Source organism: Calonectris borealis, unplaced genomic scaffold (genome assembly GCF_964195595.1).
Source record: "Calonectris borealis unplaced genomic scaffold, bCalBor7.hap1.2 HAP1_SCAFFOLD_66, whole genome shotgun sequence".
In the NCBI taxonomy this organism is placed as follows: Eukaryota; Metazoa; Chordata; class Aves; order Procellariiformes; family Procellariidae; genus Calonectris; species Calonectris borealis.
In genome coordinates, this window is record NW_027441471.1 from 854,201 (window position 1) to 880,028 (window position 25,828).

Here is a 25,828-nt window from a genome sequence, read left to right on the forward strand (position 1 = left end):
CGGGGCATCTCTATGTCATGCAAGAGCCCCATGGAGAAGATACCTCAGTGCTAAGGCCATTGAAATGCTGCTGGGTGGCTGTATGTGGGCAGCTGTAAGGAGCCCTCTGTGTCCGTGGTTGGGAGTGGAGAGCTGAGATCCTCCTCAGGTACGATGGGGTGAGGGCTTTGGAGATGTGCACTCAGAACGTGGATTCCTCTGCTCCCAGCAGTGTCCCGTTTCTTTTGGGGGGAACACGCGAGTGCCATAGTCCTCCAGCTGAAAGAGCTGCCAGCACAGGGCAGCTGAGCTCAGGGCTATGGACAGAGCGGCTGTCCTCACTCTGCACTGAGGGACAGTCCCTTTGCCTCTCAGGACCCACACAATTTCACTTGCAGTGCAGCAGAAATGCCCAGGATTTCTGCATTAGAAACACTGCTCAGCTGTGGTGGGGCAACCAGACCAGAAGGCACAAACCAAAACCCCACAGCTCTGCTCTGCAGGCAGGTGAATTGGCAGCGACAATGCTGAGAAGCTCTTTGATATCACGAGTGGATTTAATCTGAGATCACCCCGTGTTCCTGTTTACCTGTTGCTGTGGAGCAGGACTGACTCCTCCAGAGCCCAGAGCAGAGCCTGCGGCTCCCTGGGGCACCCTCAGCCAGCACCAACCAGAGCTCGTGCAAGGGACCTGCCAAAGGTCTTCCTGACTGGAGAGAGACACTTTGGGGGGGGGTCCTATGAGAAATGGCTTTGATTTTGCTCAGAGAAGTCTCTCCTAACTTGTCACTGTCTTTTCCCTCTTGAACAATCCCTATGCCCAGAGGCAGCAGATGTCCAACACCAGCTCCATCACCCACTTCCTCCTCCTGGCCTTCGCAGACACGCGGGAGCTGCAGCTCTTGCACTTCTGGCTCTTCCTGGGCATCTACCTGGCTGCCCTGCTGGGCAACGGCCTCATCATCACCGCCATAGCCTGTGACCACCGCCTCCATACCCCCATGTACTTCTTCCTCCTCAACCTCTCCATCCTCGACCTGGGCTGCATCTCCACCACTGTTCCCAAATCCATGACCAATTCCCTCTGGGACACCAGGGCCATCTCCTACGTGGGATGTGCTGCACAGCTATTTCTGTTTGTCTTCTTGGTAATAGCAGAGTATTCTCTGCTCACCATCATGGCCTATGACCGCTACGTTGCCATCTGCCAACCCCTGCACTATGGGATCCTCCTGGGCAGCAGAGCTTGTGTCCACATGGCAGCAGCTGCCTGGGGCACTGCTTTTCTCAATTCTCTCCTTCACACTGCCAATACATTTTCACTGCCCCTCTGCAAGGGCAATGCTGTGGACCAGTTCTTCTGTGAAATTCCCCCACTCCTCAAGCTCTCCTGCTCACACACCTACATCAGGGAAGTTGGGGTCATTGGGTTTAGTTTTTCCTTACATATTTTGTGTTTTATTTTCATCATGGTATCCTATGTGCACATCTTCAGGGCTGTGCTGAGGATCCCCTCTGAGCAGGGACGGCACAAAGCCTTTTCGACGTGCATCCCTCACCTGGTCGTGGTCTCCCTGTTTGTCAGCACTGGCATGTTTGCCTACCTGAAGCCCCCCTCCATCTCTTCCCCATCCCTGGATCTGGTACTGGCTGTGCTGTACTCAGTGGTACCTCCAGCAGTCAACCCCCTCATCTACAGCATGAGGAACAAGGAACTCAAGGATGCCCTGAGGAACCTGATTCGAGAAGGAGTATTTCAGCAGAAATAAGCTGCCCATCTCTCTTCACAAGGTTTCTCCAAGTGATCTCAGGCAACTTGTGTCCTTTGGGCATTGTACTGGTTATAATTGTCTTTGTTCCAAAATGTTTGCTTTCATCCTCTTTCTAAGGAGGGTGAAGCCAGTCTGTCTGGCCCAAAGGCCTTCTCTCAATGAGTCTATCACTGCGCTAATGCTGGCCTCCTTTGTGGCATGTCTGTAAATAAAGGGGATTGCCAGCGTGTGCAGCTTGGGCTCTTCTTTCCACAGTGGAGTGCAGAATACGCTCAGGGAATTGCAGGCTAAAAGGCCCTGCTGTTGGGCTTGGGTGCTGCATTGGCTTAGGGGGACAAGGGCATGGCTTGATGTGTGAGGGAATGAGGGCTGGAGTGAGCCTTCACTTTACTGGTGCCCAATGCCATGGAGATCCTGGACGGTCAAAAGGCATCTGCTTGAGGCTCTCTCACATATGGCAGGGCTGGTCAAAGATGCCCGACCTTCTAACAGGGGATCTGAACCCACCAGGAGAGCACAGGGCATCTCTGGGTGCCTCGGGGTGGAAAGGGAATGAAGGATTCCAAAACCTCCCCAAAAGTGGAGTCACCCAATGGAAAAGGGCTAACCTGAAGGATGCACAGCCCAATGGGGCTCTGCAATGCCAGAGAGGCAGCGGAGACACAGCAGGCACGAGGAAGGCAGCCTGAAGAGTGATTCACATTATCTTCAGTGAGGAGCCATGGGCTGGATGCAGTGACACACCTGAACACATCCTGAAAGAGCGAAAAGGCCCTGTGATTTCTCGGAGTATCACAGCCCAGAGCCATGGGAGAAACCTGTCAGGGGCAGTGATGCCAGTCTGGCCAGATCTGCTTCACTCCCGCACCGGCATGGCCAGGATGGAGTCAGCCCATGGTGCCAGGGCAGCTCTGCAGAGCAGCAGCACCAGCTCCGGGCCCTGTGGGCACCTCAGGGGAGGGAGCCAGCAACAACTGGCCAGGCCAGCACGGACACACTCCCCTGGGGAAAGGCTCTCTGTGGAGCAGGGGTTTCCCTGGAGAAGAGTGGAGCAGCACGCATGGGTCAGAAAGAAGGCAAGAAGCAGGAGAAAGAGGTTTTTCTGTTCAGCAGCTTGGGGCAGCTCCTGTGCCACTGGACCTGGGGGTGGGGGTGGCACAGGCTGTCTGGGGCCTCTTCTGGAAAGGATACAACCACACACCAAGAGTGACGGAACCAATTCCTTGGGCCATTGCCGGTCTCGATCCCTGGGAGTGATGGGGAGGATGAGAGCCCCTCCCCACCCCCAGGAGCTTCTGGGTCCTTCCGAGAGGCTGGGGCTGTGGTGGGAGTGCCCCGAGCTCTGCAGCACCCTGCAGCAGGCACTGCTGCGGGGCAAGCCCAGGCTGAGACTCACATGGAGCCTGCTGCCAACCAGCACCCCCAGACCCCTTTCTGCGGGGCTGCTCTCCAGCCACTCCCCTCCCACTCTGTACTTGTGTCCGGAGCGTTACTCCGTCCCAGGTGTAGATCCCGGCATTTGGACTCGTTGAATGTCATGCCCTTCAGGATGACTGCTCAATGCTCCAACCTAGCTGGATCCCTCGGCAAGGCCTCTCGTCCCTCGAGAGAGTCAACAGCACCTCCCAGTTTGGGATCATCAGCAAACTTGCTAACAACGGATTCCACTCCTGCCTCCAGATCATTGAGAAATACATTGAACATTGATAAATGTATAGAACTGGCCCCAGGATGGAGCCCTGAGGAACACCACTGGTGACCAGCTGCCAGCCAGATGCAGCCCCGGTCACTGCGACACTTTGAGCCCTGCCGTCCAGCCAGTTCTTCACCCGTGAGTGCTCCGGGAACCCCCTCATGTCACGGCTGGACAACTTGCCCAGAAGGATGCTGTGAGGGACGGTATCAAAAGCCTTTCCGACATCCAGAAAAACGACATCCACCGCCTTCCCTTCATCCACAAGGCAGGTGACCTTATCTTAGAAGGATATCGGATTGGTTAAACAGGACCTTCCCTTTGTGAACCCATGCTGACTGTGCCTGATGATTGCATTGTCCTTTAAATGCCTTTCCATGGCACTCACAATCCTAGAATCCTAGAATATCTCAAGTTGGAAGGCACCCATAAGGATCATGGAGTCCAACTCCCTGCTCCTCACAGCACTACCGAAAACCAAACCATATGACTTTCATAAATCTAAACAAATTGGTAAATATCAAATTTCATACAAAAACACCCCCAGTGCTATGAAGATTCCCTTCATGGCACTGAACTATATCTGTCACTCTTTTCTAGTGGCACTAAGAAAACAGAAACAACCTCTAAAATCTTGCTGCAGGGCAGGTCAGAATCATTTGTTGCTTATGGAAAATTTTATGACAGCCATATCTAAAACTCTGTATTGCTTTATCTGGAATAAACACCTCTCCTCCTTCAGTAAGTTACGTCATCTCCCTAGGAGCAGGTTTCCTCTCTTTATACCTAACGTACAACCTTGCAACTGGCATGTTGTGCATCAGAAGAGATCAGCTTTGGTACCTGTCCTGGTTTTGGCTGGGATGGAGTTGATTTTCTTCCTATTAACTGGTATAGTGCTGTGTTTTGGATGTAGTGTGAGAATAATGTTGATGACACGCTGATGTTTTGGTTGTTGCTAGGTATTGTTTACGCTAGTCAAGGACTTTTCATCTTCCCATGTCCTGCCAGATGTGCAGGGGGCTGGGAGGGAGTGTGGCCAGGGCGGCTGGCCCAGCTGTTCAATAGGCTATTCCATACCATATGACGTCATGCTCAGCATATAAGGCTGGGTGAAGAAGAAGGAGGGGGGATGTTCGGAGTGATGGCGTGTGTCTTCCCAAGTAACCGTTCCGCGTGATGGAGCCCTGCTTTCCTGGCGATGGCTGAACACCTGCCTGCCAATGGGAAGTGGTGAATGAATTCCTTGCTTTGCTTTGCTTGTGTGCGCGGCTTCTGCTTTCCCTATTAAACTGTCTTTATCTCAACCCACGAGTTTTTCTCACTTTTACCCTTCTGATTCTCTCCCCCATCCCACCCGGCAGGGGGGGTGAGCGAGCGGCTGCGTGGTATTTGGCTGCTGCCAGGTTAAACCACGACAGTCCTTTTTGGCGCCCAACGTGGGGCTCGAAGGGTTCGAGATAACGACAGGTTTGATTGGAATGTGCTAGATCGAATTTATAGCTGTTACTGCTGTTTAGCTATTAATTTGCAGGCTCTTGCGCTTGCCATGGGGCTTGCTTGCCTTAATGTGTATTAGAGCCTTGTGCTCGTTAGTGGCTGCTTTTATGCTCTCGCTGCTTGCTGTACTGCTGCACTGCTGATCAGCTCACTGTGCTGTGCCTGGGAACATTCTGATAACAGCAATGGGGATGCGCCTGGGCTGGCAGATGGCCAGGGCATCGCTGCTGCTTCTGTGCTGCTGTGCTGGACAGGCTGGAACTGCAGCGTGAACTCGAGTCGAAGGGACTGTGACCTGTGGCTGAGTCCACGCGGGAGCAGGACACCCCGAGGCGTCTGTGACCGAGGATAAGCCCATGCCCAAGCAGGTACATCTCGAAGCATCTGTGGCCGTGATTATGTCCATGCCGCAGCAGGTATACCTCTGAAGGGATTGTGGCCCAAGGATAAGTCCACGCTGGAGAAGGTACACCTCAAAGCATCTGTGGCTGTGGATAAGTCCATGCTGCCGCAGGTACACCTTGAAGTGTCAGTGGCTGTGCATGAGGCCATGCTGGAGCACCTCAAAGCATGTGGCCATGGATAAGCCCATTACAGGGGAGGTACACCCCTGGAGAGATTGCAGCCATGGGTAAGGCCATGTCGGAGCAGGTTTACTTCTGAAGGGACTGTGGCTGTGGGTAAGGCCACGCTGGGACTGGTGCACCTCGAAGTGACTGTGGCTGTGGATAAGTCTATGCCGCAGCAGGTATACCTCTGGAGAGACTGTGGCTCATAGGTAAGGCTCCACTTGGAGCAGGTACACCCCTAAGAGACTGCAGTCTGTGGATAAGTCCAAGCCGGAGCAGGGGCAAGGGGAGGAGTTCATTGCAATGTTAAACCTGTGGTCTGGCCCAAAGGGACCAGGGGTGGAGATTGTAATGGATATACCTTTAAATTGTTGTAACCCATGATTTGAGTTGCATGTTATAGGAATTACTATAGCAGGAACCACCTGAACCAACGGAGGACAAACTTTACAAGAAGCAGCGCAGGTGCAGCAGTGACCCGACCTGAGCTGGCTTTGGTGCCCAGTAACTCCACGCAACACACCACCTCTGCTGACCTGAGTGACCACCATAACAGATGGAGCCCGAAGTCATGGACTAAATGAACGCAGTGGACATTTTGTGGACATTTATGGATATTTTATGAACATTTTACAGGGGTGGTCCATAGACTAAGGGAATGATATCTGTGTATTATATCAAAAGATGGGAAGGGGGATGGTGGGTAATGAGAATGTATTGGATAGTGTGGGACCTGAGCATGATGTAAATGGTATGGAATAAGGGGTGGATACTGTCCTGGTTTTGGCTGGGATGGAGTTGATTTTCTTCCTATTAATTGGTATAGTGCTGTGTTTTGGATGTAGTGTGAGAATAATGTTGATGACACGCTGATGTTTTGGTTGTTGCTAGGTATTGTTTACGCTAGTCAAGGACTTTTCATCTTCCCATGTCCTGCCAGATGTGCAGGGGACTGGGAGGGAGTGTGGCCAGGGCGGCTGGCCCAGCTGGCCAATAGGCTATTCCATACCATATGACGTCATGCTCAGCATATAAGGCTGGGTGAAGAAGAAGGAGGGGGGATGTTCGGAGTGATGGTATGTGTCTTCCCAAGTAACCGTTCCGCGTGATGGAGCCCTGCTTTCCTGGCGATGGCTGAACACCTGCCTGCGAATGGGAAGTGGTGAATGAATTCCTTGCTTTGCTTTGCTTGTGTGCGCGGCTTCTGCTTTCCCTATTAAACTGTCTTTATCTCAACCCACGAGTTTTTCTCACTTTTACCCTTCTGATTCTCTCCCCCATCCCACCCGGCAGGGGGGGTGAGCAAGCGGCTGCGTGGTATTTGGCTGCTGCCAGGTTAAACCACGACAGTACCATATTCATCTGCATATATATATACGTATTGATTGACCTAGATCTTTTTGCGCATTTACAATTACTAACAAGTATAATCTGTGTTTATGTTGTTTTAGTATTTGTAGTAACTTAACTAACTCTTTGATAGCTGTCAGATTGATTCATGTTTAGGCACTGCTGAACACACTTTCTGCTAAACACCCTTAACCCTGTCGTGGTTTAACCTGGCAGGCAGCCAAATACCACGCAGCCGCTCACTCACTCCCCCCACCCCCAGCGGGACGGGGGGAGAATCGGAAGGGTAAGAGTGAGAAAAACTCGTGGGTTGAGATAAAGACAGTTTAATAGAACAGGGAAAAAAAAAAGGGAAAATAATAATGATAATGATAATGATAAAATATACAAAATGAGTGATGCACAATGCAATTGCTCACCACCTGCGCTGACCGATAACCAAGTAGCGATCGGCACTTCCTGGATCACGCCTATCCTTCATATACTGAGCATGACGTCACATGGTATGGAATACCCCATTGGCCAGCTGGGCTGGCTGTCCTGATTATGTTCCCTCCCATCTTGTGTACCTAGCTCAGTCAGTAGGCACGGGAGCTGTCCTTGGACTAGGAGGGCACTTAGCAACAACTGAAAACATCAGTGTGTTATCAACATTCTCCTCATACTAAATCCAAAACACAGCACTAGGAAGAAATTTAACCCTATCCCAGCCGAAACCAGGACAGTATCCACCCCTTATTCCATACCAATTACGTCGTGCTTAGGTCACACATCTTTTTTAATACATTTCAATTAACCACCACTATCTTTCTTCATATATACACACACATATATATATGCACGCACAGATATCATTCCCTCGGTCTATGGACTATCCCTCTAAAATGTCCACTGAGTTCACTTAGTCCATGACTTTGGGCTCCATGTGTCATAACAGTCTTTCAGGGCCGAAGAGATGGTGTGCGGTGTTGGGCTGTTGCATCCTGAAGCCAGTTCTCATTTCGGTACTGCTGCGCTCGTCCAGTTCTATCATCGTTGCACTTCGCTCGGTTTCATTGGAGTTAGTTCATTCTTCACTAATCTGGGTGATTTTCACTGCTATACCACTGCTATATCATAGAAATAATGATATACAATATCATGTAACAGTTGACATCAAAAATCAGTTCATCGGCTATTTTCACCCAAAATCAAATCCCCTTGAGGTACACACCGGACCTCCCCATCCTTTCGCATCACCCACCAAGTGCACCCAGGTCCTTGAGCAAAAGCAATCCCACGGATGGGTTTTCCCTTGCCAGAGGCAGGAGTAACCCAGACTGTCTTCCCCAGCATATTCCTTACGTGCACGACAGGGACTTTATCTCCATCTACAGTACGTAAGGGTTTTGGTTGGGCAGGGCAGCTTGATTAACAGACCCCCTAGTGTTGACTAACCAGGTGGCTTTTGCTAAATGTGTACCCCAATGCTGGAATGTCCCACCACCCATTGCCCTCAGTGTTGTCTTTAGCAGCCCGTTGTATCGTTCGATTTTCCCGGAGGCTGGTGCATGGTAGGGGATGTGATAGACCCACTCAATGCCGTGCTCTTTGGCCCAGGTGTCTATGAGGGTGTTTCGGAAATGAGTCCCGTTGTCTGACTCAATTCTTTCTGGGGTGCCATGTCGCCATAGGACTTGCTTTTCAAGGCCCAGCATGGTGTTCCGGGCAGTGGCATGAGGCACAGGGTATGTTTCTAGCCACCCGGTGGTTGCTTCCACCATGGTGAGCACATAGCATTTGCCGTGCCGGGTTTGTGGGAGTGTGATATAATCAATCTGCAAGGCCTCCTCATATTTGTATTTCAACCATCGTCCTCCATACCAAAGAGGCTTTACTCTCTTGGCTTGTTTGATTGCAGCGCACGTTTCACATTCATGGATAACCTGTGCAATAGCGTCCATGGTTAAGTCCACCCCTCGATCACGAGCCCATCTGTATGTTGCATCTCTTCCTTGATGGCCTGAGGCATCATGGGCCCACCGAGCTATAAATAATTCACCCTTATGTTGCCAGTCCAGATCCACCTGGGCCACTTCCATCTTAGCAGCCTGGTCCACCTGCTGGTTGTTTTGATGTTCCTCAGTGGCCCGACTCTTGGGTACGTGAGCATCTACGTGACGTACTTTTACAACCAGGTTCTCTACTCGGGCAGCGATATCTTGCCACAATGCGGCAGCCCAGATGGGTTTACCTCTGCACTGCCAGTTGTTCTGCTTCCACTGCTGCAACCACCCCCACAGGGCATTTGCCACCATCCATGAGTCAGTATAGAGATAAAGGACTGGCCATTTTTCTCGTTCAGCAATGTCCAAGGCCAGCTGGATGGCTTTTACCTCTGCAAACTGGCTCGATTCACCTTCTCCTTCAGTAGTTTCTGCAACTTGGCGTATAGGACTCCATACAGCAGCTTTCCACCTCCGATGCTTTCCCACAAGGCGACAGGACCCATCAGTGAACAGGGCATATTGCTTCTCGCTTTCTGGTAGTTTGTTATACAGTGGGGCCTCTTCAGCACGTGTCACCTACTCCTCTGGGGATATTCCAAAATCTTTGCCTTCTGGCCAGTTCGTGATCACCTCCAAGATTCCAGGGCGACTGGGGTTTCCTATTCGGGCCCGTTGTGTGATCAGTGCGACCCACTTACTCCACGTAGCATCGGTTGCATGATGTGTAGAGGGGACGCTCCCTTTGAACATCCAGCCCAGCACCGGCAGTCGGGGTGCCAGGAGGAGCTGTGCTTCAGTACCAACCACTTCCGAAGCAGCTCGAACCCCTTCATATGCTGCCAATATCTCCTTCTCAGTTGGAGTGTAGCGGGCCTCGGATCCTCTGTATCCCCGACTCCAGAACCCTAAGGGTCGACCTCGAGTCTCCCCTGGGGCTTTCTGCCAGAGGCTCCAGGTAGGGCCATTCTCCCCGGCTGCGGTGTAGAGCACATTCTTCACATCTTGTCCTGCCCGGACTGGCCCAAGGGCTACTGCCTGAACTATCTCCTGTTTAATTTGTTCAAAGGCTTGTCATTGCTCAGGGCCCCATTTGAAGTTGTTCTTCTTCCTGGTCACTTGATAGAGAGGGCTTACAATCTGACTGTAATTTGGAATATGCATTCTCCAAAAACCCACAACGCCTAAGAAAGCTTGTGTTTCCCTTTTGCTAGTTGGGGGGGATATGGCTCTTATTTTATTGATCACATCCGTTGGGATCTGACGACGTCGATCTTGCCATTTTATTCCTAAAAACTGGATCTTCTGTGCAGGTCCCTTGACCTTACTTTGTTTTATGGCAAAACCGGCTTTCAGAAGGATTTGAATTATTCTCTCCTCTTTCTCAAAAACTTCTTCTGCTGTGTTGCCCCACACGATGATGTCATCAATGTATTGCAGGTGTTCCGGAGCCTCACCCTGTTCCAGTGCAGTGTGGATCAGTCCATGGCAAATGGTAGGGCTGTGTTTCCACCCCTGGGGCAGTTGGTTCCAGGTGTACTAGACGCCCCTCCAAGTGAAAGCAAACTGTGGCCTGCACTCTGCTGCCAAAGGGATGGAGAAGAACGCATTAGCAATGTCAGTTGTGGCGTACCACTTGGCTGCCTTTGACTCCAGTTCGTATTGAAGTTCTAGCATGTCCGGCACGGCAGCACTCAGTGGCGGCGTGACTTCGTTCAGGCCATGGTAGTCTACTGTTAGTCTCCACTCTCCATTAGACTTTCGCACTGGCCATATGGGACTGTTGAAGGGTGAGCGAGTCTTGCTGATCACTCCTTGGCTCTCCAGTCGACGAATCAGCTCATGGATAGGGATCAGGGAATCTCGGTTGGTGCGGTATTGTCGCCGATGCACTGTTGTGGTAGCGATTGGTACCTGTTGTTCTTCAACCCTCAACAACCCTACAACAGAAGGGTCCTCTGAGAGACCGGGCAAGGTGGACAGCTGTTTAATTTCCTCTGTCTCCAGGGCAGCTATACCAAAAGCCCACCAGTACCCTTTTGGGTCCTTGAAATACCCTCTCCTGAGGTAGTCTATGCCAAGGATGCACGGAGCCTCTGGGCCAGTCACAATGGGGTGCTTCTGCCACTCGTTCCCGGTTAGGCTCACTTCGGCCTCCAAGACAGTTAACTCTTGGGATCCCCCTGTCACTCCAGAAATACAAATGGGTTCTGCCCCTTTAGAGCTTGATGGCATCAGGGTGCACTGTGCACCAGTGTCTACGAGAGCCTTATACTCCTGTGGCTCTGATGTGCCAGGCCATCGAATCCACACAGTCCAGTAAACCCGGTTGTCCCTTTCCTCCACCTGGCCGGAGGCAGGGCCCCTCTAGTTCTGGTCATAGAATCCATCTCTCACTTCTTGCAAACGTGAGTCAAGAATTCCTTCATTACAATCCAAAGTAAGATCAGCCCTTCTACTCTGTCTGGGGAATTGTTCACTGGAAACTGGACCGTCATGAGACAGGTTTTTCCTGAAAACTGGAGCAGCATTTTTCCTGAGAGAACCCCCTTGTGTGATTGTTTTTCCTTGCAACTCACGTACACGTGCCTTTAGGGTCAAGGTAGGTTTTCCATCCCACTGCCTCATGTCCTCTCCGTGGTCACGCAGGTAAAACCACAGGGTGCCCCGTGGTGTGTACTTTCGATATCCTCTCTCTTGAGGAGAAAAACGCTGACTCCTAATGGCTGAGATACTGGTCCGTACAGGTGGAGAATAGGACCTATTGTCTTTGAGTTGCTGGACCTCTCGGGAAAGTTTCTCTACAGCCGAGACAAGGGAGGAGGAGATAGTTTCTTCAAAATCCCGAAGTCTGCTAACCACCTCATCCACCGTTGGTGCTTCTTCCTCTTTCCAGCACAGTACTGCCAACGAACTGGCATACGATGCTGGTGCGCTCCGTACCAACTTCCGCCACATGGGTCGCGTGCACTGGACGTCATCTGGATCTTTGTGTGTTCGGGCGTCGTCCAGGTCACTATAAACCACCTCCAGCACGCCTAGTTCTCTCAGGTACTGGATACCTCTCTCCATAGTAGTCCATTTGCCTAGGCGATATATAACATCTTCCTTGAAGGGATACCTTTCCTTTACGCCTGACAGCAGTCGCCTCCAGAGGCTGAGGGTCTGTGGTCCTTTTCCAATCGCTTTGTCAATGCCTCCTTCCCTAGCAAGGGATCCCAGCTGTTTGGCCTCCTTCCCCTCTAATTCCAGGCTACTGGCCCCATTATCCCAGCATCGGAGCAGCCAGGTAACAATATGCTCGCCTGGACGACGGCCGAAATCTTTCTGCATATCTCGCAGCTCATTCAGGGATAAGGATTGGGTGGTTTCCGTCTCATTTATGAGTTCTTCCTCTTCCTCCTCCCCTCTTCGTGATAGCCCTGCTTTTCCATCATCCTTTTCTACACGACCTGACTTCCGCTTCAAAGATTTCTTCTTCTGTACAGGGGCGACGGATACCAGCGACGGTTGGTCCTCTGGTTCAGCTGTAGTACCCGTCACGAGGGTTTGGGTAGCTGCAGTGCCTGTCACGGGGGTTGGAGTATTTGTAGTGACTGTTGCCAGGGTTTGAGTGGCTGCAGTGCTTGTCGCACTGGTTGGAGTAACTGCAGTGACTGTTGGAGGAGTTTGAGTAGCTGCAGTGCCTGTTGCGGGGGTTGGAGTAACTGTAGTGACTGTTGCCGGGGTCTGAGTAGCCATAGTGGTTGTTGTGGGGGTTGAAGTAGCCACGGTGGTTGTCGTGCAGGTTGAAGTAGCTACAGTGCCTGTCGTGGGGGTTTGAGTAGTCACTGTATCTGTTGCTGGGGTTGATCTCTGGACAGTATTCCTGAATAGTTGTTTAACTCTAAACAAGGCCTGAACCACATTCAGGAGACACAGCAATATGATCATGCTTGTTTGAACATCCCAAGAATATTCAAAATTCTCAGGGAATATTGTGGACGTCTTCATGAAGAGGATAGAAGAAAAAGGATTTTCTGAAGATATGGAGGGGAAGGTGAACAAGTGGGAGAAAGTGTCCCATCCTGTCTCCCCACTAAATTCATCCTCTGAGGTGAAGACGTAAGAAGTGTAATTATTAATAGTTTCCAAAAGATAGCTCCTGAAGAACAGGAATGATGGCAGTGCTGAGTACAGACTCGTGACCAATAATTTTATCATAACATAAAGCCAGGTCACACAGTATAGCAAAGCAATGACCTTAATCCATTTCCCAGAGATGACCAACCCCACATACAAACTGATAATCAGCAGTATAGACAGCCAGTAAGGTGCTACATACCAAAACTGCAAGAACAGATCCAAAAATTCTGAGAGCAAATAAATCAACATTGTGAACATCGAGTACTAAACTGATATAATGAATGCTTATAACAAATTTGTTTTAACCCGTTCGGGTCAGATGTGTCATTATCTCAACACTTCGAGCCCCACGTTGGGCGCCAAAAAGGACTGTCGTGGTTTAACCTGGCAGGCAGCCAAATACCACGCAGCCGCTCACTCACTCCCCCCACCCCCACAGTGGGACGGGGAGAGAATCGGAAGGGTAAGAGTGAGAAAAACTTGTGGGTTGAGATAAAGACAGTTTAATGGAACAGGGAAAAAAAGGGAAAATAATAATGATAATGATAAAATATACAAAATGAGTGATGCACAATGCAATTGCTCACCACCTGCGCTGACCGATAACCAAGTAGCGATCGGTACTTCCTGGATCACGCCTACCCTTCATATACTGAGCATGACTGGTATGGAATACCCCATTGGCCAGCTGGGCTGGCTGTCCTGATTATGTTCCCTCCCATCTCGTGTCCCTAGCTCAGTCAGTAGGCACGGGAGCTGTCCTTGGACTAGGAGGGCACTTAGCAACAACTGAAAACATCAGTGTGTTATCAACATTCTCCTCATACTAAATCCAAAACACAGCACTAGGAAGAAATTTAACCCTATCCCAGCCGAAACCAGGACAAGCAGGTACCAATCACTACCACAGTGATGCTCCAGTGGCAATATTGCACCAACCGAGACTCCCTGCTTCCCATCCATAAGCTGATTCGTCGACTGGAGAGCCAAGGAGTGATCAGCAAGACCCGCTCACACTTATAACAGCCCCATATGGCCAGTGCGAAAGTCTAACTTTCACACTGAGAGACTAACAGTAGACTCTAGTGGCCTGAACGAAGTCACGCCACCACTGAGTGCTGCCGTGCTGGACATTCTGGAACTCCAATAGGAACTGGAGTCAAAGGCAGCCAAGTGGTACGCCACAACTGACATAGATAATGTGTTCTTCTCCATCCCTTTGGCAGCAGAGTGCAGGCCACAGTTTGCTTTCACATGGAGGGGCGTCCAGTACACCTGAAACCAACTGCCCCAGGGGTGGAAACACAGCCCTACCATTTGCCATGGACTGATCCACACCGCACTGGAACAGGCTCCAGAACACCTGCAATACATGGATGACATCATTAAATGGGGCAACACAGCAGAAGAAGTTTTTGAGAAAGGGGAGAAAATAATTCAAATCCTTCTGAAGGCTGGTTTTGCCATAAAACAAAGTAAGGTCAAGGGACCTGCACAGGACATCCAGTTTTTAGGAATAAAATGGCACGATGGACGTCATCAGAGCCCAATGGACATGATTAATAAAATAACAGCCATGTCTCCACCAACTAGCAAAAAGGAAACACAAGCTTTCTTAGGCGTTGTGGACTTTCGGAGAATGCATATTCCAAATTACAGTCAGATCGTAAGCCCTCTCTATCAAGTGACCAGGAAGAAGAACGACTTCAAATGGGGCCCTGAGCAACAACAAGCCTTTGAACAAATTAAACAGGAGATAGTTCATGCAGTAGCCCTTGGGCAAGTCCGGGCAGGACAAGATGTGAAGAATGTGCTCTACACCGCAGCCGGGGAGAATGGCCCTACCTGGAGCCTCTGGCAGAAAGCACCAGGGGAGACTCAAGGTCGACCCTTAGGGTTCTGGAGTCAGGGATACAGAGGATCCGAGGCCCGCTACACTCCAACTGAGAAGGAGATATTGGCAGCATATGAAGGGGTTCGAGCTGCTTGGGCAGTGGTTGGTACTGAAGCACAGCTCCTCCTGGCACCCCGAGTGCCGGTGCTGGGCTGGATGTTCAAAGGGAGGGTCCCCTCTACATATCATGCAACCGATGCTACGTGGAGTAAGTGGGTCGCACTGATCACACAACGGGCCCGAATAGGAAACCCCAGTCGCCCAGGAATCTTGGAGGTGATCACGAACTGGCCAGAAGGCAAAGATTTTGGAATATCCCCAGAGGAGGAGGTGACGCGTGCTGAAGAGGCCCCACTGTATAATAAACTACCAGAAAACGAGAAGCAATATGCCCTGTTCACTGATGGGTCTTGTCGCCTTGTGGGAAAGCATCGGAGATGGAAAGCTGCTGTATGGGCTCCTAAACCACAAGTCGAAGAAACTGCTGAAGGAGAAGGTGAATCGAGCCAGGTTGTAGAGGTGAAAGCCATCCAGCTGGCCTTGGACATTGCCGAACGAGAAAAATGGCCAGTACTCTATCTCTATACTGACTCATGGATGGTGGAAAATGCCCTGTGGGGGGGGTTGCAGCAGAGGAAGCAGAACAGCTGGCAGCGCAGAGGTAAACCCATCTGGGCTGCCGCATTGTGGCAAGATATCGCTGCCTGGGTAGAGAACCTGGTTGTAAAAGTACGACACATAGATGCTCACGTACCCAAGAGTTGGGCCACTGAGCAACACCAAAACAACCAGCAGGTGGACCAGGCTGCTAAGATGGAAGTGGCTGAGGTGGGTCTGGACTGGCAACATAAGGGTGAATTATTTATAGCCCAATGGGCCCATGACACCTCAGGCCATCACGGAAGAGAGGCAACATATAGACGGGCTCATGATCAAGGGGTGGACTTGACCATGGACGCTATTGCACAGGTTATCCACGAATGTGAAACATATGCTGCAATCAAGCAAGCCAAGCGAGTAAAGCCTCTTTGGTATGGAGGACGATGGTTGAAATATAAAGATGTGGAGGCCTGGCAGATTGATTCTATCACACTCCCACAAACCCACCAAGGCAAGTGCTATGTGCTCACCATGGTGGAAGCAACCATCAGGTGGTTAGAAACATATCCTGTGCCCCATGCCACCACCCAGAACACCATCGAACAATACAACGGGCTGCTAAAGACTACGCTGAGAGCAATGGGTGGTGGGACATTCAAGCATTGGGGTACACATTTGGCAAAAGCCACCTGGTTAGTCAACACCAGGGGATCTGTTAATCGAGCTGCCCTGCCCAACCAAAACCCTTACATACTGTAGATGGAGATAAAGTCCCTGTCGTGCACATAAGAAATATGCTGGGGAAGACAGTCTGGGTTACTCCTGCCTCTGGCCAGGGAAAAACCATCCGTGGGATTGCTTTTGCTCAAGGACCTGGGTGCGCTTGGTGGGTGATGTGAAAGGATGTGGAAGTCCGGTGTGTACCTCAAGGGGATTTGATTTTGGGTGAAAATAGCCAAGGAACTGAATTGTATGATACTGTATAATACTGTATGTCATCACTTCCATGGTTGCTATATGTCATATCAATGGTATAGCAGTAAACATCACCCAGATTAATGAAGAATGAGCTCTGATGAAACCGAGCAAAGTGCCACCATGACAGGACCGGATGAGCGCAGCGATAATGGAACCAGACCTGGCTTCAGGATGCCCCAGTCCAACACCACACACCATCTCTCATGCCCTGAAAGACTGTTATGACAGATGGAGCCCAAAGTCATGGATTAAATGGACTGAATGGACATTTTAGGGGGATGGCCCATGGACTCAGGGAATGATATCTGTGTGGATATATCAAAAGGCAGGAAAAGTGGTGATGGTTAATTGGAAAGTATTGGAAAATGTGAGACCTGGGCATGACGTAGATAGTATAGAATAAGGGGTGGATATTGTCTTGGTTTCAGCTGGGACAGAGTTAACTTTCTTCCCAGTAGCTTGGTGGGGCTGTGCTGTGTTTTGGGTTTGGTATGAGAGGAGTGTTGATGGCCAATTGATGCTTTGGTTGTTGCTGGGTGGTGCTGCACTGTGGACTTTTCAGCCTCCCATGCTCTGCCAAGTGCAGGGGAAGCTGGGGCATGGGGCAAAAAGGGAAGAAAATAATTCAAATCCTTCTGAAAGCTGGCTTTGCCATAAAACAAAGTAAGGTCAAGGGACCTGCACAGGAGATCCAGTTTTTCGGAATAAAATGGCAAGGGAAAACCCATCCGTGGGATTGCTTTTGCTCAAGGACCTGGGTACACTTGGTGGGTGATGTGAAAGGATGGGAAGGTCCTGTGTGTACCTCAAGGGGATTTGATTTTGGGTGAAAATAGCCAATGAACTGAATTTTGATGTCAACTGTTACATGATATTGTATATCATTATTTCTATGGTTGCTATCAATGGTATAGCCGTAAAAATCACCCAGATTAATGAAGAATGAGCTAACTCCTATGAAACCGAGCAAAGTGCAACGATGATAGAACTGGACGAGTGCAGCAGTACCGAAATGAGAACTGGCTTCAGGATGCAACAGCCCAACACCACACACCATCTTTCTGGCCCTGAAAGACTGTTATGACAGATGGAGCCCAAAGTCATAGACTAAATGAACTCAGTGGACATTTTAGAGGGATAGTCCATAGACCGAGGGAATGATATCTGTGCGTGCATATATATATGTGTGTGTATATATGAAGAAAGATAGTGGTGGTTAATTGAAATGTTTTAAAAAAAGATGTGAGACCTAAGCACGACGTAAATGGTATAGAATAAGGGGTAGATACTGTCCTGGTTTCGGCTGCGATAGGGTTAAATTTCTTCCTAGTGCTGTGTTTTGGATTTAGTATGAGGAGAATGTTGATAACACACTGATGTTTTCAGTTGTTGCTAAGTGCCCTCCTAGTCCAAGGACAGCTCCCATGCTTACTGACTGAGCTAGGTACACAAGATGGGAGGGAACATAATCAGGACAGCCAGCCCAGCTGGCCAATGGGGTATTCCATACCATGTGACGTCATGCTCAGTATGTGAATGGTAGGCGTGATCCAGGAAGTACCGATCGCTACTTGGTTATCGGTCAGCACGGGTGGTGAGCAATTGCATTGTGCAACACTCATTTTGTATATTTTATCATTATTTATTATCATTATTCTCCCTTTTCTGTTCTATTAAACTGTCTTTATCTCAACCCACGAGTTTTTCTCACTCTTACCCTTCCGATTCTCTCCCCGTCCCACTGTGGGGGTGGGGGGAGTGAGTGAGCTGCTGCGTGGTATTGGCTGCCTGTCAGGTTGTCCTTGGACTAGGAGGGCACTTGGCAACAACTGAAAACATCAGTGTGTTATCAACATTCTTCTCATACTAAATCCAAAACACAGCACTAGGAAGAAATTTAACCCTATCCCAGCCGAAACCAGGACAGTATCCACCCCTTATTCCATACCATTTACGTTATGCTTAGGTCTCACATTTTTCGATATATTTCAATTAATCACCAATATCTTTTTTTATATATACATATATATATATATGCACACACAGATATCATTCCCTTAGTCTATGCACTATCTCTTTAAAATGTCCATTGAGTTCATTTAATCTATGACTTTGAGCTCCATCTGTTGTAATAGTCTTTCAGGGCCAGAAGGATGGTGTGTGGTGTTGGGCTGTTGCATCCTGAAGCCAGTTCTCATTTCGGTACTGCTGCGCTCATCCAGTTCTATCATCGTTGCACTTTGCTCGGTTTCATCGGAGTTAGTTCATTCTTCATTAATCTGGGTGATTTTCACTGCTATACCATTGATAGCAACCATAGAAATAATGATATACAATATCATATAACAACTGACATCATAAAATTCAGTTCATTGGCTATTTTCACCCAAAATCAAATCCCCTTGAGGTACACACCGGACTTTCCCATCCTTTCACATTACCCACCAAGTGTACCCAGGTCCTTGAGCAAAAGCAATCCCACGGATGGGTTTTCCCTTGCCAGAGGCAGGAGTAACCCAGACTGTCTTCCCCAGCATATTCCTTACGTGCACAACAGGGACTTTATCTCCATCTACAGTACGTAAGGGTTTTGGTTGGGCAGGGCAGCTTGATTAACAGATCCCCTGGTGTTGACTAACCAGGTGGCTTTTGCTAAATGTGTGTCCCAATGCTTGAATGTCCCACCACCCATTGCCCTCAGTGTTGTCTTTAGCAGCCCGTTGTATCGTTCGATTTTCCCAGAGGCTGGTGCATGGTAGGGGGTGTGAGAGACCCACTCAATGCCATGCTCTTTGGCCCAGGTGTCTATGAGGGTGTTTTGGAAATGAGTCCCGTTGTCTGACTCAGTTCTTTCTGGGGTGCCATGTCACCATAGCACTTGTTTTTCAAGGCCCAGGGTGGTGTTCCGGGCAGTGGCATGAGGCACAGGGTATGTTTCTAACCATCTGGTGGTTGCTTCCACCATGGTGAGCACATAGCACTTGTCATGGCGGGTTTGTGGGAGTGTGATATAATCAATCTGCCAGGCCTCCCCATATTTGTATTTCAACCATCGTCCCCCATACCAAAGAGGCTTTACTCGCTTGGCTTGCTTGATTGCGGAGTATGTTTCACATTCGTGGATAACCTGTGCAATAGCGTCCATGGTTAAGTCCACCCCTCGATCATGAGCCCATCTATATGTTGCCTCTCTTCCATGATGGCCCGAGGTGTCATGGGCCCATGGGGCTATAAGTAATTTACCCTTATGTTGCCAGTCCAGATCCACCTCAGCCACTTCCATCTTAGCAGCCTGGTCCACCTGCTGGTTATTTTGATGTTCCTCAGTGGCCCGACTCTTGGGTACGTGAGCATCTACGTGACGTACTTTTTCAGTCAGGTTCTCTACCCGGGCAGCAATATCTCACCACAATGTGGCAGCCCAGATGGGTTTACCTCTGCGCTGCCAGTTGTTCTGTTTCCACTGCTGCAACCACCCCCACAGGGCATTTGCCACCATCCATGAGTCAGTATAGAGATAAAGTACTGGCCATTTTTCTCGTTCGGCAATGCCCAAGGCCAGCTGGATGGCTTTCACCTCTGCAAACTGACTCGATTCACCTTCTCCTTCAGCAGTTTCTGCAACTTGGCGTATAGGACTCCATACAGCAGCTTTCCACCTCCGATGCTTTCCCACAAGGCGACAGGACCCATCAGTGAACAGGGCATATTGCTTCTCGTTTTCTGGTAGTTTGTTATACAGTGGGGCCTCTTCAGCACGCATCACATCCTCCTCTGGGGATATTCCAAAATCTTTGCCTTCTGGCTAGTTTGTGATCACTTCCAAGATTCCTGGGCGACTGAGGTTTCCTATTCGGGCCCGTTGTGTGATCAGTGCGACCCACTTACTCCACGTAGCATCGTTTGCATGATGTGTAGAGGGGACCCTCCCTTCGAACATCCAGCCCAGCACCGGCAGTCGGGGTGCCAGGAGGAGCTGTGCTTCAGTGCCAACCACTTCCGAAGCAGCTCGAACCCCTTCATATGCTGCCAATATCTCCTTCTCAGTTGGAGTGTAGCGGGCCTCCGATCCTCTGTATCCCTGACTCCAGAACCCTAAGGGTCGACCTTGAGTCTCCCCTGGTGCTTTCTGCCAGAGGCTCCAGGTAGGGCCATTCTCCCCGGCTGCAGTGTAGAGCACATTCTTCACATCTTGTCCTGCCCGGACTGGCCCAAGGGCTACTGCCTGAACTATCTCCTGTTTAATTTTTTCGAAGGCTTGTCGTTGCTCAGGGCCCCATTTGAAGTCGTTCTTCTTCCTGGTCACGTGATAGAGAGGGCTTACGATCTGACTGTAATTTGGAATATGCATTCTCCAAAAGCCCACAGTGCCTAAGAAAGCTTGTGTTTCCTTTTTGCTAGTTGGTGGGGACATGGCTGTTATTTTATTAATCACGTCCGATGGGATCTGACGATGTCCATCTTGCCATTTTATTCCTAAAAACTGGATCTCCTGTGCAGGTCCCTTGACCTTACTTTGTTTTATGGCAAAACCACCCTTCAGAAGGATTTGAATTATTTTCTTCCCTTTCTCAAAAACTTCTGCTGTGTTGCCCTGCACAATGATGTCTCCCATGCATTGCAGGTTTCTGGAGCCTCACCCTGTTCCAGTGCGGTGTGGATCAGTCCATGGCAAATGGTAGGGCTGTGTTTCCACCCCTGGGGCAGTCTGTTCCAGGTGCACTGGACGCCCCTCCAAGTGAAAGCAAACTGTGGCCTGCACTCTGCCGCCAAAGGGATTGAGAAGAACGCATTAGCGATATCAGTTGTGGCATACCACTTGGCTGCCTTTGACTCCAGTTCGTACTGGAGTTCCAGCATGTCCGACACAGCAGCACTCAACGGCGGCATGACTTCGTTCAGGCCACGACAGTCTACTGTTAGTCTCCACTCTCCATTGGACTTTCGCACTGGCCATATGGGACTGTTAAAGGGTGAGGGGGTCTTGCTGATCATTCCTTGGCTCTCCAGTCGACGAATCAGCTCATGGATGGGAAGCAGGGAGTCTCGGTTGGTGCGGTATTGCCGCTGGTGCACCGCTGTTGTAGCGATTGGTACCTGTTGTTCTTCAACCCTCAACAACCCTACAACAGAAGGGTCCTCCGAGAGACCGGGCAAGGTGGACAGCTGTTTAATTTCATCCGTCTCCAGGGCAGCTATACCAAAAGCCCACCAGTACACTTCTGGGTCCTTGAAATACCCTCTCCTGAGGTAGTCTATGCCAAGGATGCACGGAGCCTCTGGGCCAGTCACAAGGGGGTGCTTCTGCCACTCATTCACGGTTAGGCTCACTTCGGCCTCCAATACAGTTAACTCCTGGGATCCCCCTGTCACTCCAGAAATACAAATGGGTTCTGCCCCTTTAGAGCTTGATGGCATCAGGGTGCACTGTGCACCGGTGTCTACGAGAGCCTTATACTCCTGTGGCTCTGATGTGCCAGGCCATCGAATCCACACAGTCCAGTAAACCCAGTTGTCCCTTTCCTCCACCTGGCCGGAGGCAGGGCCCCTCCAGTCCTTGTCATAGAATCTGTTTCTCACTTCTTGCAAACGCGAGTCAAGAATTTCTTCATTACAATGCTAAGTAAGATCTGCGTTTCTACTCTGTCTGGGGAACTGTTCACTGGAAACTGGACCGTCATGAGACAGGTTTTTCCTGAAAACTGGAGCAGCATTTTCCCTGGGAGAACCCCCTTGTGTCATTGTTTTTCCTTGCAACTCACGTACCCGTGCCTCTAGGGTCAAGGTAGGTTTTCCATCCCACTTCCTCATGTCATCTCCGTGGTCACGCAGGTGAAACCACAGGGTGCCCCGAGGTGTGTACCTTCTATATCCTCTCTCTCAAGCAGAAGAACGCTGACTCCTAATGGCTGAGATTCTGGTCTGTACAGGTGGAGAATAGGACATATCCTCTTTGAGTTGCTGGACCTCCCGGGACAGTTTCTCCACAGCCGAGACAAGGGAGGACGAGACACTTTCTTCATATTCCCGGAGTCTGCCAACCACGTCATCCACCGTTGGTGCTTCTTCCTCTTTCCAGCACAGTACTGCCAATGAACTGGTATGTGACGCTGGTGTGCTCCGTACCAACTTCTGCCACATGGGTCACGTGCACTGGACTTCATCTGGATCTTTGTGTGTTTGGTCATTGTCCATATCACTACAAACCACCTCCAGCACACCTAATTCTCTCAAGTACTGGATACCTCTCTCCATAGTGGTCCATTTGCCTGGGCGATACAGAACATCTTCCTTGAAGGGATACCTTTCCTTCACGCCTGACAGCAGTCACCTCCAGAAGCTGAGGGCTTGTGCCCCTTTTCCAATTTCTTTGTCAATGCCCCCTTCCCTAGCAAGGGATCCCAGCTGTCTGGCTTCCTTCCCCTCTAATTCCAGGCTACTGGCCCCATTATCCCAGCATCGGAGCAGCCAGGTACAACATGCTTGCCTGGACGGCGGCTGAAATCTTTCTGCATATCTTGCAACTCATTCAGGTGTAGGGATTGGGTGGTTTCCATCTTGTTGATGAGTTCTTCCTCTTCCTCCTCCTCTCCTCGTGATGGCCCTGCTTTTCCATCATCCCTTTCCAAACGACCTGACCTCCACTTCAAAGATTTCTTCTTCTGTACAGGGTCGATGGATACCAGCGACGGTTGGTCCTCTAGTTCAGCTGTAGTACCCGTCACGAGGCTTTGGGTAGCTGCAGAGCCTGTTGCGGCGGCTGGAGTAACTGCAGTGACTGTTGCAGGGGTTTGAATAGCCACAGTGGTTGTTGTGGGCATTGAAGTAGCCGCAGTGCCTGTCGTGGGGGTTTGAGTAGTCACCGTGTCTGTTGCCGGGGCTGATCTCTGGACAGTATTCCTGAAGAGTTGTTTAACCCTAAACAAGACCTGAACCACATTCAGGAGCCATAGCAATATGAACATGCTCGTTTGAACATCCCAAGGATACTCAAAATTCTCAGGAAATATTGTGGACATCTTCATGAAGAGGATAGAAGAAAAAGGATTTTCTGAAGATATGGGAGGGAAGATGAACAAGTGGGAGAAAGTGTCCCATCCTGTCTCCCTCCTAAATTCATTCTTAGAGCACAAAAAAGTCCAATTACTAATAATTTTTCTAAGAGGTGGTTCCCAAAGTACAGAGATGACAGCAGTGCTGGGTACAGATCCCAGATTAGACTTACAACCAATGATTTTATCACATCATAAAACAGCAGCAAAATGATAATCTGGCCCAGTTCCAAATAGCGATAAACAGCACAACCGGGAACAGATACTACAAGCAAGGTATTACATAACCCAACATTGAGACCCAGCCCCACAACTTTGAGAGCCAATAAATCAACATTGTGACCAATCAATACAATGAATGCTTATAACAATTTTGCCTTAACACGCTTTGGTCAGATCTATCGCTATCTCAACCCTTCGAGCCCCACGTTGGGCGCCAAAAAGGACTGTCGTGGTTTAACCTGGCAGGCAGCCAAATACCACGCAGCCGCTCGCTCACTCTCCCCCTCCGCAGTGGGACGGGGAGAGAATCGGAAGGGCAAGAGTGAGAAAAACTCTTTGGTTGGGATAAAGACAGTTTAATAGAACAGAAAAGGGAAAATAATAATGGTAATGATAGAATATACAAAATGAGTGATGCACAATGCAATTGCTCACCACCCGCGCTGACCGATAACCAAGTAGCGATCGCTACTTCCTGGAACACGCCTACCATTCATATACTGAGCGTGACGTCACATGGTATGGAATACCCCATTAGCCAGCTGGGCTGGCTGTCCTGGCTGTGCTCCCTCCCAGCTTCTCCCAGAGCATGGAAGCTGAATGTCCTTGACTAGCAGACTACTTAGCAACAACTGAAAACATCAGTGTGTTATCAACATTCTCCTCATACTAAATCCAAAACACAGCACTAGGAAGAAATTTAACTCTCTCCCAGCCAAAACCAGGACACCTGGGCATCTACCTGGCTGCCCTGCTGGGCAACGGCCTCATCATCACCGCCATAGCCTGCGACCACCGCCTCCACACCCCCATGTACTTCTTCCTCCTCAACTTCTCTATCCTTGACCTTGGGCTTCATCTCCACCACTGTTCCCAAATCCATGGCCAATTCCCTCTGGGACACCAGGGCCATCTCCTACTCGGGATGTGCTGCACAGCTCTTTCTGTTTCTCTTCTTCCTTGGAGCAGAGTGTGCCCTTCTCACCATCACGGCCTATGACCGTTAGTTTGCCATCTGCCAACCCCTGCACTATGGGACCCTCCTGGGCAGCAGAGCTTGTGTCCACATGGCAGCAGCTGCCTGGGGCAGTGGGTTTCTCAATTCTTTCCTTCACACTGCCAATACATTTTCACTACCCCTCTGCAAGGGCAATGCTGTGGACCAGTTCTTCTGTGAAATCCCCCAGATCCTCAAGCTCTCCTGCTCACACACCTACCTCAGGGATCTTGGGCTTCTTGGCTTTAGCCTTTGTCTAGCTTTTGGGTGTTTTGTTTTCATTGTGGTGTCCTATGTGGAGATCTTCAGGGCTGTGCTGAGGATTCCCTCTGACCACAGACGGCACAAATCCTTTTCCACGTGCCTCCCTCACCTGGCCGTGGTCTCCCTGTTTGTCGGCACTGGCATATTTGCCCACCTGAAGCCCCCCTCCATCTCCTCCCCATCCCTGGATGTGGTGGTGGCAGTTCTGTACACGTTGGTACCTCCAGCAGTGAACCCGCTCATCTACAGCATGAGGAACAAGGAACTCAAGGATGCCCTGTGGAAACTATTTGAATATGTGCTACTTCAGATTATAAGGTCCCCGTTATCCCACTAGGGCTCCCACAGTATCTCAGGAATAACCAGGACTAACTTTTCTTCAGATGTGTCTTTATGTTTCCTTTGTGGTTACTTTTCTTGTTTGTTTGTTTGATTTATACCTGTGTTAATATTTTTCTTGGCCTCCTACCTGTCTTTTCTTGACCCAAAGACCTCATGTACATATGGATCCAGGCTCCCCGTTCAGATAAACTCAACAAAGAAACCAGTAGAAAATTCTTTGATTCAGCTCCCATCTCTTCACCTCTCCTCCAGCATGGCCAGTGCAGGGTCACCCCATGGCCCCAGGGCACCGCAGCCCCCTGGCTCTGCAGAGGAGAACGGCGAGCTTGGGGCCTTGCAGGGAGCGTGGACAGGGAGACAGGACCGGCCGGGCAGGCCAGCACAGACATGCTCACCTGGGGAAAGGCTCTCTGGGGAGCAGGGATGACTCTGGAGAAGAGCAAGGGAGCATTTCTGTGCTTGCAGGGAGGAATCCGTGAGACACAGAAACCTCCTTCTGGAGGCAC

General features: G+C 50.0%; 1 protein-coding gene across 1 annotated transcript; it reads left to right on the forward strand.

The window, feature by feature from the left end:
• The first annotated feature begins 812 nt into the window (after nucleotides 1-812).
• On the forward strand, nucleotides 813-25,828 carry LOC142076588 (olfactory receptor 14J1-like). Its single transcript, XM_075138880.1, has 2 exons — nucleotides 813-1,175; nucleotides 24,727-25,828. Exons 1-2 carry the CDS (start codon nucleotides 813-815, stop codon nucleotides 25,315-25,317), a joined length of 954 nt encoding a protein of 317 aa, XP_074994981.1. The 3' UTR covers nucleotides 25,318-25,828.

Coding starts and splice junctions, on each gene's coding strand:
- LOC142076588 (XM_075138880.1), top strand. CDS start 813: ATGTCCAACACCAGCTCCATCACCCACTTCCTCCTCCTGGCCTTCGCA. Junction 1,176..24,726: donor TCATGGCCTATGACCGCTAC/GTTGCCATCTGC, acceptor TATGACCGTTAG/TTTGCCATCTGCCAACCCCT.